Here is a 14,122-nt window from a genome sequence, read left to right as displayed (position 1 = left end):
TTCTTGTGGGTCATTCAAGATAGTTCTATTATTGTTTTTCGCGAAACTCTATATTTTTATTTGCAATTTTCTTTTTTACCAAATATAGCATCCTCAAGTAGTATACTAGGGAAAAGAAAGAGACACGATCGTACCGAAAGTTTTCCGTTTCGTGTTCACCATTTGTGCCCCATCTTGTTTTATCGCCTTTATTGCATTCCGAAATGTTCATATCGTCGCGATGCCTTTAATTGTTTGCCCCCTCCGTTTCGTGTCTTCGCTTTGGCTTCGGAACGTTGCGCTAAATTAATTTCCGGTGACCAGTTTCGGGCTTAACCCACCACATCGAGCACAACGAGCGCTCGGGATGCTGGGCATTTTTGCATTTGCCCATCAACAAGCCATCATCCGGCTCTCGCCAAATACCCGCCACACACTTTCATCCTTCGCAATGCTTTTTTTTATCATCCGACTGAGAATGCCGGGCTTTGCCGGTACCACCGGACTTCTTGAAAGCAACCATCCTGGCTCGGCTGAAATATGGCGATATCGTGTGTTTGCAGCCATTTTGCATCGGTACGGCGACTAACCGACAAACCGTACGCCCGTCTGGATGATGTTTATTCTCCTTTGCTCTGGGCGTATATTTTTCTTTCTTGCGAAATCGCGGAACAGCAAACAAAATACCGAAAGAATGTTTGTAGAACCAAGCGCACCAGACGGATGATGCCCGCGTTATTAGGGTGTCGGTTATCCAAATTTGCAGCTTTACTTTGTCGCAATCCTGTTTTTGTTCTCACAAAGTCAAATATGTGATCCAGTAGATTTATACCCTCATAGAGTTCAACGATGGGATTATGGTCTGGTCTGGATATGTGCCGGCAAGTAATACTTCCACCAATGTTCAAAGAAGAGTTCTATTGCAGTTTCTTCATGCTTTCGCGTTCATCCTTTGTTGTGTTTCGATTAGTCTTCATTATTCTCTCCTCCCTTAAACGGTAATTCGTTTTTGCATACTGACGTCATGCTGACGTAGCTCTTTAGACTGAAGGCAGCAAAGCGACGGCAAAGAAATGTCTCCCACAGATAGAATGAGGTTTCTCAATTAATTGACAACACCCCGAGCAGCTAGCGCGTGTATGCTGTTCCTGTTTTAATTGATATTAATCAACCGGAAAAGCTAATCTTACAAAGGCAACCCAACTGATACCATAAAACAAATCAGTCGCTCGATCGCCTCTTGAGCCGTAATTGTTGGTCGCTTGGCGTCGTAGTTCTACTTTTGGTTTCTGTGTATAATATTGTGAATATGATTTGCATACTATCCTGATCATATATATATTTGAATTATCGAACAGTTCATTTCGTAAACTTCGCTTTCCCTTTGTCTATTTTTAATATTGCAAATCTGCTCATGTTTATTCTGCGTGTAGACTTACTGTAGTTGAATTGCCAAAGTTCATTTTGAAAGATTGATCATCGGTATCATGCTTCTGATATTGGAATTGGTGGTACTATTGGAAATTATAAAATTACTTTCAAATATTTCTTTGCGTAACACACACTCCGGTTAAACATTCCAAAACATATTACATTGTACACATGTTACACTGACAAATTGTGTTCAAAATTCGGAATTCTGAACCGCAAAATAGATTCTAGAATCCAGAGTATCTTTGGTAAAAAGTGCATGTACCAGTTGTAGTAATGTAAACAAGTTCCTTTACTAGTACAAACACTGGGCAAGTTAGTTGGCTGCGTATTAAAAAAACAAAAACCAAAAACCAATTCCGGCTGCAGCGTTACCACGTGCATAAATTGATGAATACCTGTAGCAAAACATCACAAACCTGTCGCAATATGGGAGAGATGATCAGCTGATCAAGGATGTAATCCTTTTTCTTTTTATCTCTCTCATGCTCCTCTTTCTCTTTCTTTCTCTCTCTGTTCTCTCTTTCTCGACTGTGTGCAAATATCCCATCCTATATATTCTCCCCCACACAACAACAACACCGGGGCCTGCCTATCTACTACCTGTGCCTACCTACAACCCCATTCCACGGCATCAACGTGTGTCCTTCCACGCACTCCGCATCAAATCAATATCATTCGGAGCAATGCCCATAGATAACTATTACACTGGCAGTGGCAATGTGCTCACTGGCGGTACCCAGCGGTGGTGGTGGTGGTGTTGGTGGTTTTGTTGTTGGTCAATCGTCTTTTCAGCTCTGTCATCGGTGTCAGGCGTGGGGAGCATCAGCATCGCTCTGACGAGTGGCAGTAGTAATGATGATACTAGTGAACACATCAGCGACATCAGCAAAAGTTCCGTTGTGAAGTAAGGGCGCGTTCGTCGAAAACGTTATTTGAAGCGAAACTGTGTATAATATACTGCCCAGCAAACCAAAACCGGCAGACGCACTCTACAGAGTTTTATTTTTGTCGTTTATGATTTTGGTAAAAGACTCACACTGCGTTCACAGGTGGCAGCATAATAGTTAGAGTAATTTTGAAACACAAACGTTGTTTTAGTTCAAACTAGTGGCTAGCGGAAGAGCTGTATCGATGAAAGCAGCACAAAGTGTCAATACTGAAAGCAATGTCCTTGTTACCTACGTGAGATCATCGCTTTTAAAGGTTCAATCAATCAATTTTCTAAAATATTTGGGGCCATAGGGATATGCAAAACAAAATGACACCCAAAATGTAAACAGTCATCAGTAACATCGACAGCAATCATGCGCAAAATCTATTGAAATTTTGAAGCGATTTTGGTTCTCCAAATGCGGGGAGCAAGAGCGAACGAAATATCCGCGGTTTTCTAAGATCTTGGATCCACCGAACGTGTTTGAATTTATGGGAAAAAAGTGAAACATAATTTTAACCCAGCTATTGCATGTGGCAGCGTAGAATGATAAAAAAATCCGTATATATTCCACCGCAGACCACGAACTCGTTTTAGAGGTGAGTCTCATTCAATTATTCTAAAATTCTATATCAAGTGACTAGAATCTTTGGTGTAGATCAATAATAAGTACGGCGCTGGTGAAGGAAAGTGACATGCTGCTGACCTTTTGGTGGTAACCTTATCCCCTATGTTCTATCAGGGTTCGACTAATTCATTCAAAACCGCGATTAGATTGTATCCTATTGTTCCTAACAGAAAACCGCATTAATTAACTCGTGCGATTTCATTAAGTTTGTCAAGCTGTATTTGGAAGAAGTTATTAACCTTAATTGTTGATTGACATGTTAGACAGAAGCTACAAATTGACGATCTCTCACCATTTGGCAAATACTAATGAGCTTACTTGTGTATGACTTGAGAAGGGACTGTTCTGTGTTTTGATACGAATTTATTTACGATATTGGATGAACTAGTTTCCAAAACAAGATAAAGCCTTGAATATCCTATCGCAAAACTATGAATTTAAAAAGCTGTGCTGCGTGTTTGAAACTGCAAAGAAGGAAGTAGCTATGGAGTTTTCTAATTTATCTTACTTGAACAAGAAGTTCGAAAGGCGTGAAGTTTGTGAAATCCGAAACTGCCCTGTTTATACTGTTTGTAGTGACTGACTGGTTATACAACGTGAATGATTCTTAAAAAGGGTTTCATTTCTCTTGAGAATTAACGACGAGTTCATGGGTTATTTCGTTTTGAAATAGTATTTAAACTAGCAAAATGTAGTTACAAATCACACTGAAAAGGTATCAGCTTTTCTCTGTTTTGTTTTTTTCAATTGAAAATCCATGTTTATAGAGAACGTGCTGTAACACATTCGACATCGAATGCCCCACTGGGAATGTCGCCTCTGCGGTAGTTGAAGTAAATTGATTAGATATCAAGTTGTGAATGAGACAATGCGGTTTTATATTGAAACAAATTACGTTACACGGGATGATGACTCTGTAAATAATCACTGCCAATAGACTAAATCATTAGCTTAGATTCTTTATCATCCAATGGAGGCATTCGCATCATTAGTCCTTTTGCAATCTCCATTTTGTTGTAAAATATGAAAATTTATCTCCCAAACAACAGTCTCATCAAATGGTCCAACAATGTAAAACAGATTGGTATCCAATGTTGTATCCGTTTATTGTATTTTGCAAGCTGTTACGGATAGGAAAATAGCTAAGCCGCATAAGGATTCGGAAGTTAAATAACTAAACGCAACGTTAAACGCAGGTGGATGTCACGTGCTCATTGTTCTATTGAGAAGAGAAAACTTTGAACTAAATCCGTCGTTTCTGAAGTACGACCCAGAAGTAACCACTCTTCAAGGCAGCTCAAAGCATTTAATGGTCTTTGGCGGTTATTTCGTGGAGAACATTTCGAATTCCGAAAGCATCTCCAGGGTATGGATTACCTTTGCTCCCTCACAGAATTAAGTTCTACCATTGAGTGTTGTGTTCTAAGGTGCGCTTGTCGGTTCGATTTTCGAATGCTTTTCAATTTACAAGCTCAGGGCGAATGACCCAACCTGAAATACAATCAAAACCCCATAAAAAAGGAAGAGCGATGTTTGCAACTACGGCTTCTGCAAAAAGAGCTGCAAAATGAACTATTACGTTTGACTTCCTTCATAGAACACGGAACGAACCTGTATAGCCCCTTAAGTAAGGTTGACATGCAATGCCCCGGATCGACCGTGTGTGCGGTAGTCTATAAAGTTCCTTTGTGTAGTACAACATTGCTTTCCCCATGTTTCCCGATTCGATTTACTGCCACCTTTTGCCACAAGTTATCGTTCGAGAGCACCAGCTACCGGCGTTTGGCGTGTGATGCCAGTTGCGAAAGTGTTACTGCACTGCAGTCCGGCTGCAGTGGCTGGCTGGCAGCATTGCATGCTCGTACGTACACCCGCTGTAGCGTGTGGCCTACGGTGGATATGGATTGCATGTTCTGGTACCAGCTTATTGACCAGACAGAGTCAAGCTGTGTGGAGCTGTGGTTCCCTTATCTAACTCGTGTACATAAACTACAGAATCAAACAAATGGTACGCACCATCAAAGACAATAATGTAATATAATTTTAAACTGCAAATATGTTCCACTGGATCACCAGCAGACTCTAACCGATCGGTGTGTCCCTATGTTGTTTTCTCGCCGTGACTGATTCAAATGGGACAGAGACGCAAAAAAGTGTGCGAGCGGTGGCAAAGAGCATTAAAGTGATGAGAATAGATTCCATGAAAGAGAGGGGCCAGGAGAAGAGAACGCGCGAGCATTTCACATCCTTACAACGAAATTAAATCTAAAAACCATTCTCTCATACTGTTGGAAGTGTGTAAAATACATTCATAACATATATAACCCACGAACTAAAATGAAAGTGTGAAACGGTGGTTAGTTAAGAGAAGAAACGAAATCGTTTATCGATACGGTGTTCTCTCATTTTGCGTAACCAACAGAAAAAAACAAAAGAAACATGAACGAACTATCATAGTAGAATAGCATGAATGTTAGTTAAACGGGAAATTTAGCGAAAATGTTTCACATTACAATGAAAGACACTAGCACTCGGAGAAGATGTTTAAATCAAAATCACTGCAACTAAAACCTAAACACATTAAAAGCGACAAAAATGCTGTATGTAATACTTGTGTACATAAAAGAAACTAGCTTAACATTGTTGACATGAAACGGATAACTATCGGCGCCCTTTGCAGCAGCGAGAGGAGAGGGCACGGTGCGAAATAAAGTCATACTAAATCATCACAATTTCATCGAATGTGTGTTTTGTATGTCTCAATGGTGCGAGTGCGAATAGTGTGTCGTTTCTCGCTAGACAGAGTGGTTTCAGAATATCTTAATCGAATAAGACGTACCACGTTCCATGTAAAGCAATAACACGCGGTGGTCTGCAAGATGCAAAGATGGAAAAAGGGTGGAATTCATTGTAACACATTCTCTAATAGAGTAACACGAGAAGGAAGGATCCCTATTGCCTCTTCGGCTTCTAATGCGCTTACAATGTCAACTTCTTCACCATTTAGGGCTCAAAATGAAGGTAATTATGTTCGAGAAGATATTCTTTAAAGCAACTGCAAAAAACAAACAAATACTAGAATTCTGTAGCACACCCACCCCTTTTATACTACAAGTTCAGTTCGTTCATTCTAGCAAGCAACTTCACCACAAATCTTTACACTCTGATTAGCAAACCAGTTTCGAACGTTTAACTCACTCACAAACCACAGACATTGTTTCACTATCTCTTATCCACTCTCTCTCTCTCTCTCTCTCTCTTTCTTTCTGTGCGCTCTATCTCTCTGTTTTTTCTCTTGCATCAATTCTCTAGTGTTTAGTTTCGAAGCAATAGGCGCGAACGTACTAGGTTAAATGATGACTGCGATACACACCAGCATCTTCTCCATCCCACTGTCTATCTAGATTGTCTACGCTGAATGTACTGGTTGTAAATATGTTCAATTGTTTAGTACGTAGCCGAGAAAATGTCTTCTAAATTATGAAGCGTGCCTCGATAGGCAAACAATGCAAAACAAAAAATTCGTTCTGGTCGTCTCTACAATCACACGCACAAAACACAAAATTGTTCTCTCGGAATGGTGTTTATTGTTACAAACCGCCAGCCTCTGCCGGCAGCACACAAATTTACGTTTAAGCTTTACAATAATTCACGTTCTGCATCCAACTTTTTTGAAATCATAATTCGTTACACGCACACACCACGCAGCGCCACGCACAATCGTGCAAATATAACTCATAACACTACTCAAAAGGAAGCGATAGGAAGCACAATGCAAACACAGTAGAGAGAGGGAAATCGATTTTCACAACGTTTACTAAACCGAATTGCTAAGAGCACATAACAGACCACTCTTTTCATCAAACAAATTTCACTGTGCACACTCATAACACTAAACTCTGTGGAAGGATACACAGCAGAGAGTTAGGATGTTTGGAGCGCATATAACCACCACACACACAAGCCACCAAGTGTGCATCATCTATTGGTTCTGTTGGTCCATTTTCTCTATTGCATTTTTTAGCTGCATGGTTAAATACTCTCTTCAACCTTTTTTTCTCCTTTTTTTCGCGTACTCGCACGCTCTACCAGGACTGCTCGAAAGCGTTTTGTGCAGCTGCAGCCACACCAGTACACAACAACCACTTCCCTGTGAGAGAGTGCAAAATGTTTGATAATTTCATTACCGTCCTGCCTGTTCCTATTCCTTGAATCTCGCCTCAACTGCAAAGTTGGAAACTAATTTGTAGAACTTTGGAGCGCACAAAAGCTCACAAAAATTCAATAAAACCCGATAAAATACATCGCACACCAAGTGGTTCGTGGGGTGTGGTGTACTGGTGATGGTGGCAGTGTATAGTAGTTTTCCTTGGTAGTTTCTCGAGGATCGTGCTAGCCTAGCGAACGTGGGCTGTTTGCTGCTGTGCTCATGGTGTTAATGGCAAACATTTTGCTCCTCTCAACCCTTCTCTACATAACGAATCCCTTTTCTGGTTCTGTCTGAATGTTGTATGTACTCTACTACTGCATGTGGAATGTTTGGTTTTGGTTGTTGTTTAGTAGTAAGTAAAGTTTTGGCGCCGCCGCCGCCACTTCCTCCTTTCCAATGACCGCTTGCTTCTCTCTGCTGTTTGCTATTTTGGAATTGTATCCGTTCACTTCCAACCGCTTCCGATTGTACAATTCCGGTTCTCTGTTACTATTAAGGCAAATTAGTTTAAAATCTGTGTCTGTCTTGGGATTATTCTCATAGCTAATTTGTATAGCACACTCCCGAAATGTTATGCTTCCTCATATCGCTCCAACCACAAACCTCCTCTCAAACCTGCTCCTGCTCTACTCTGTTGATCTGATGTATATCATTTTCTCTTCTTCATCTCCTCCTAGCGCCCAATGCGCGCGCCCTTCTCTTCTGTGTACAGATGTGTAAAGAAACTGATAACACACCTTAGTCATATAAGCTCTCATATACTTAAGCAAACCAGCAAATGCGGGGGAGTGTGGGACGTAGGGCGCATGAAAATTGTATATTGTTTCCATTGAAAAACTAATCGTCGTTCTGTTTTTCAATTGTTTTTCTCATTTCCCCGTTTGATCCTTCGACGATCGGCAAACAGGAATCGATGTGGTACTGCGCGTCGACAGTCCAACGCTTTCGTCGGCGGCCGTGATTGGCATTGTGATTGGAGCCGTGTTACTGCTGCTGATCATCATCGATCTGCTGTGCTGTCTGTTCGGCAACCTCGGCATTATGGCTATGCTCTGCCGGAAGACTAAACGGTCGCCCTCGGATCTGGATGATGAAGCCAAATTGGGAAGGTAAGTGTGTAATGCTGCTCCTCTAGTATTTATCTACTGATAATGGAATCCCCTAAAAATCCTTGTATAGAATGCGTTAGCCTCTATTGTACCTTACCTTCGTTCCCTTTGCGTTCGCTAGGCTCGGTTTGTTGTGGGCTTTTGGTCACTAAACACTAACCGGGGACTGTGAAGCGCTACACTCTGGATCACGAGAGATGGAAATCGGAAAGGCGGATTCGTAATGTGAACTCCACGTTGCTGGAAAAGTATTTGATCCAAGCAATCCTTTCCGTTTGAAGTCTCTGGCGATCGACTAACCCCCGCCATCTTTGTAATAAACACTTTGATTTATCAGTCGTGATCACATCATGCTTTTGTTTTCTCATCTCCTCTCCACCCTATAACACCACCACATCACCACCACCTGTACACCAATAACCATCTCCCGTGGTCCAATTGTACATTTTACTGTTTCGTATCGATGTTGAATGCACAATGCATTGCACCCAATCGAAACAACAAAACTCTATCAACAAATGCGCATCTCGACAAACAAACCTCTACACCACCACCACCACACGCGTGTTGCGCTTCCGCTACAATACAAATAACCACAACCCAAGTCTATACGGTTGGCGTTTTCCGCTACCCTATTGCAGTGGCAGCCTGATCAAGGAGCGTCCACCGTCGCCGTTACCGCTGCCACCACCGATCGTTAAGCTTGGTGCTACCACACCTCTGTAAGAATCTTCCCCACATTCTACTACTAGCTAGCTGCTTTGCTTATGTCCACATTTTGCTTTGCATGTGTTTGAGGGGAGTACCGTTGTATTTTTTTTAATCTGCTTGCACAAATGCATCGTGGGGGCTGACACATTGGGGGCTTAAAATCACAACGGACCATAGTGTGATAGAACGACATTTTAAGTCAAGAGTATTTTGCATGTTCCCTCTTGCTTCTGACTGGTGACTATGAAGTCTTCTGGAGAGATTATTTACATTACAGAGATTACAACGCCTTAATCATAGTACAACGGGTTGGGTGTGGGAATAGCTCATTACTTCTTTATAATGCGAAGCTGTTGTATGATTTGATCGATTATTGATACATTTTTTATTCATTTGTTTTCTTCGATTTGGCGATAAACAACCAATTATTCTTGGAAATATTTATTTTACTTGTAATTTTGTATCCTTTCTAATCTCAAATTCTTGTATAAGAATGATAGAAAAAATCAAAGCTGCAATCCCAAATGGCAGTCTGCGACCAACTAATGGATGGAATTTAAAAGTGAATAATACACCGAAACTATTTCGCTATCTTCCGCCAATGTTTTTGTGGATTTGGCAATTCTCATATGTGAATTCTTTTGCCCCATTTGGAGTTTTACTGCACCGTTTATACTTCGCGAAAAGTAGCATAGATGGTGCATCTAATGGACCATTACCACGATGTGACCATCGTTTCAGTCGCTATTCGAATGGTTCTCTGCTGCTGTTGTGGGTATTTGTTTTTTATGCTTTTTAATCGCATAGTTTCAAATATGCTTTTGCATTCGGTTTGGATTCTCGCTGGCATCTGGAAGATATTCAAAACCATATACCCCATTGCGCCACAAAGCACACAGCAGACTGCATTTTTCGTAGTTGCAACACATTAGTTTTCATTAACATATCTGAACACAAACCATAACCACAGTCATTGCAAATACCACCTACCATTTGGCTATTCATTGAATTTAAGTAATTGTTTTTCTTCCGAAGATAGTATTTCTACATTTGCACCACGCTCATTGTATAGTTTTAGTTTTCCGCATTGTGTATTATTGCACCCTGCTTGCTTTTTTCGTTTACATCGTACGCAGATTGTAGCTTTTAGTTTCATTATAAGCAATGCTTTAACTTATCCTTAATTTAGCAAATAGCTTGGCTTCGTTAAATTGAACAGAAGAGATTTTCAATCATTTACTATTATTGATTATAACCTTCTTTGAATCACCTGTCCCCTATTTTCCCACGGAACAACAGGGAAGATGAAAAACAACCCCTAAACACGCAACCCCCGAACGGTGGCTCTCCGGTGAAGGTGAATTCGTCCGTGGAGTTCGACGGTCGCGTCGTTCATTCGCGAAGTGGCGACATTATCGGCAAAAATTCGTCCGTGTAAAGCTAAATACAGAGCGTGACGCGTTTCATTTTGTTACGATTTTCCTTGCTCGCCCCCGGTAACCCAATATCAACGGCGGGCGCCCAAACGTGAGTAAGAGAATGGAGAAACAACGGAGCGAAACCCCGTTCGACAGATTTCCTCTTCCGTTCATTTGCAAGAAAAGGAGGGTGTCGGAGACGATCTGCTCTTAGTGAAAGCGAAAATTCGATTCAAAATAGGTGTAAACCACGCGTGCCACGATAGAGACACAGACAAACAGAGAGGAAAACGGAGGGAGAACCATTTTCTGAAGTCAAACGTTGTACAGCGGACTTTTGTGGGAATGAAATATAGCGCTATTGGGAGCAGCGCGGTAGGACAGATCGAAAGTAACGCAGATAGATGTAAATGCAATGCAAAGAAAAAAGGAAACATAAATTCGTGCGAATTACAGATCCGATTCGGTTACATCTGCTTTGACGCGCCGGTAAAACCAATCTAAACTCGATTAGGCTAGGTTCCGCTTCACTTTTACCCAACACCCCTATATAAATTCGTTCCTCGGTAAATGAGAAGTATGCGAAAGCGGATGTAAGTAAATCGGAGTCATATAATGGTAGTCAAAAGCCGCATTGTAGGATTAGAAACCGATGCGCAGACTTAGAGGTCGTAGAGGAAGAGAGAGGGAATATTCCATGGAGGATTTTACGTGTAAACTTCAATGACAAAGCATGTTCTGTACCAAAAAAGTATTGAAAGGAAGAAGAGTGTGCATCTACCGGAAAAAAGGATGCCAGAAAACACACTCAATGAAGCTACAAACCGAAGAGCGAAACAAAGATGTAATGGAAATTGCACAATCCAACAACCTCTCAATCACTCACATTGTGTGCTACACTAGCGCCAGCGGAACATTCGCGTTTTGTGTGCCAACACCACATTCGAGTGATGTGTGATATAAATGGAATGAAGAAACCAGCAAATCGCCTTCTACATTGACGGTACACTAGTAGAGATGTAAGTAAGGGAAAAAGCGTATATACCGTATCGCCACCGGTAAGGAACAGCAAATCACAAAACTTGACATTTGAACCAAACATACATTGCTGGTAGTATGTACCATGCTATTATGATTTCCAAAACCCACTTGGTGCTGGTGCGTGCTACCTCGTAACGGTAGCCGGCACATCGAGCTCTCAACTATCCTCTAACCTGTCTAACCTGTCGTATGTTTCACGCTATGCTTTCGCTGAAAAGTGTAGTGTGTGCCGCTAAGAGATTAAAAGCCTTGTTTTACCCACGACGGTATACACACACACACCTTTCCTTGATAACGCATTATTGCTAACGAGAAAGTGGGCGATACGGCGGACCCTGCTTTGAGTAACTGTGTCTATATTTGTAAACTACCCGAAGCGATGTGATTTGAAGCTGTAGAAACCTTATGATGCGCCGCTGCAAAACTCATGCGCACAGAAAAGCAGCACATAGGAAGGATGGAGTTGTCTATCATTCTATTCCTTGGGCGCAACCTTGCGTACAGTGCAGTGCTGCATCTTATACCAAACCAAGACATTCGTTTCGTTTGCAAAGTTAGCTAGCTACTTTCTGTAACTTTCATAAGGGAATCATAACAAATACCTACGGCTCTAGTGAAGCTTGTTGGAATGCGAAAAAAACGGCGGAAATCAAAGATAGACTTAAGTTGCCACAGTGGCAAGTTCGTATGAATATGATTAGAAATCCGTCAGCTCGCCAAAATCGTCGTTCATCTGCGTGGCTTCACAATTAACCTAATGCCCGTGCCTGTGTTTGTCTCACTGTGCTTTCTGAGAGCTGCTCTCATTCAACTGACCATAAGATTACAAAACCCCTCCGTATACCGCAACCCGAAACAATCGAATAGACAAAAAGCCAAACGAATTACTTCCAACCGACGTCCACACCATCTACCTGTACATCTGCAGCACAGCTCATTAATCTCAAGAATGAAGTTTTATACCCGCTTGATCATAACTTATCCTAAGCGAGAAAGCTAAAAGAAAATCAGGAAGATGCCATGTCCGATGAGACCATACTTTTGTACAAATCTTTAAAGATTCATCCCATTGCATGATATGCCCAGCTGCTGCTGAAAGGTGCTTTACCTTTTGCACCTGGAGTCAGTGGATTTCATTTAGTTTTAACTGGCAGATGCATCTAGATATATTTTCCCATGATCATCGTCATGCTCGAGACGATCGCAGCGAACAGAACAAAATGGCAAAGTACAAGAAGAAGAATGTTTAATTTTGTTTTGAATTTAAAACACAAAAATGTCGTTTCATGGAATAGAAGGCTGAAATTAAAGTAGGAGTTTGGAAACGCGAAGAATTTAAAAGAACAACTTAACCAAACCCAAATGGATCTTTGTTTCCTAGCATTATTCGATTGGTTTATTTAAGATCTCTCCCCGTTCAAGATTGGCTTTATGTGTATGCACACAGTGGTCGGAGCCAGTGAACGGTTAGCTCACGGCTATAAAAAAACACTATTCGAAAGAGCTTCAAAGAATCCTTGGTTAAGTGGTCCCTCTTGCTCCGGTTCGGTAAAGACACCGAAATCCATTACACAACAAACACACTGATCGAAAAGTGAAAACCAATGCGTAAAATGAAGTAACTTTTAGTTTTCATCATCTAGCAGCTAGTAGTATTAGCCGTGTAAGGAATTACGTTGTATTTATATTCCAATGATTATTATTGGTACTGTATGGAAACGAATGAATGAAATAAAACAGAAATACCTTTTTTTTAAACAACAATTTTTTTTTCACTGATAAACATTTCCTTTTCTTTGAAAGTAGCTTTTTGTTAACGAATGTATGTAGTAGTTTGAGAAACAATCCGAAAATAACTGTACAGGAGGACAGAAAAGAGTTAACGTAACTTCTCCTTCGACTGTGACTGTTTGTATTTGTAACCTCGAAGTACTGAACACCGTTTCCCATTTTTAAAACTTCTCAACGCTTCCGACTTCTTTCACCACCTTCGGCTTGAGACTGTGCAGGATGTTATCGCAGAACTCTACCATTAACCCACGTTTCGGTCAAGGGAAAGAAAAGCGAGAGGATAGGCTGCAAAGTTAAATTGGATTGTGCATCACATTACCGCAGGAAGCACGTCATTCTCCTAGAAAAGATGCAATGAACTCTGCCAAGTCGGTTATGTTACCGGCCAAAGTGTTGCCCCCGACCTGAAGTGTCCAAGTGGTGTGCTAGTTGTGTTCCAGAACACCTCTCTAGACACTCTTTTATAACGTTCGTTTCGCTGAGGAAGATGTTGCAGTCCAGGATACGGTGAGTGTCGTATTGTAAGAGGTACCTAGTAATTGACAAAGACAGTCGGCAGAACACTTCAAGTATGGAATTCAAACGGTACAGGATGTATTGCCGGCCATTTACCATGTTATGAGCCATAGGAATTGCCAATTCTACCATGATTCTTTGTGTACAAACCCATTTCTTGGAATGCGCCTGTGGCATGTGTTTCCTTTCAGCCGACATTTTACAGTTCCTCTTCGTGCACGTTTCGACGCCAGAACGAAGGCGCAAATTAGATTGAAAACATTTACAAACAGCTTCAGGACGATTGCCGTTGTTGCTCCTTAATCCGGGATATTCCTGTTTTCTTTTAAGAGGCAAATATCTGAAGCATAAACT

General features: G+C 41.2%; 1 protein-coding gene across 4 annotated transcripts in view; it reads left to right on the top strand.

Annotated features, from left to right (window-relative positions):
* LOC125949017 (fasciclin-2) overlaps nt 1-13,217 on the top strand; it is a 61,503-nt gene extending 48,286 nt beyond the window's left edge. For 3 of the 4 annotated variants that reach the window (XM_049675688.1, XM_049675686.1, XM_049675687.1), the window contains 2 exons: nt 8,090-8,291; nt 10,302-13,217. In XM_049675688.1, the coding sequence (XP_049531645.1) occupies nt 8,090-8,291; nt 10,302-10,440 (341 nt within the window). In that variant the 3' untranslated portion in view covers nt 10,441-13,217. Of the gene's footprint in view, nt 1-8,089; nt 8,292-8,896; nt 9,014-10,301 lie in introns of all 4 variants that reach the window. The other variant, XM_049675689.1, reaches the window with a different exon arrangement.
* Nucleotides 13,218-14,122: the final 905 nt, after the last annotated feature.

This window comes from Anopheles darlingi, chromosome 2 (assembly GCF_943734745.1).
Source record: "Anopheles darlingi chromosome 2, idAnoDarlMG_H_01, whole genome shotgun sequence".
Classification (NCBI taxonomy): domain Eukaryota; kingdom Metazoa; phylum Arthropoda; class Insecta; order Diptera; family Culicidae; genus Anopheles; species Anopheles darlingi.
This window is presented reverse-complemented; position numbering and strand designations above follow the sequence as displayed.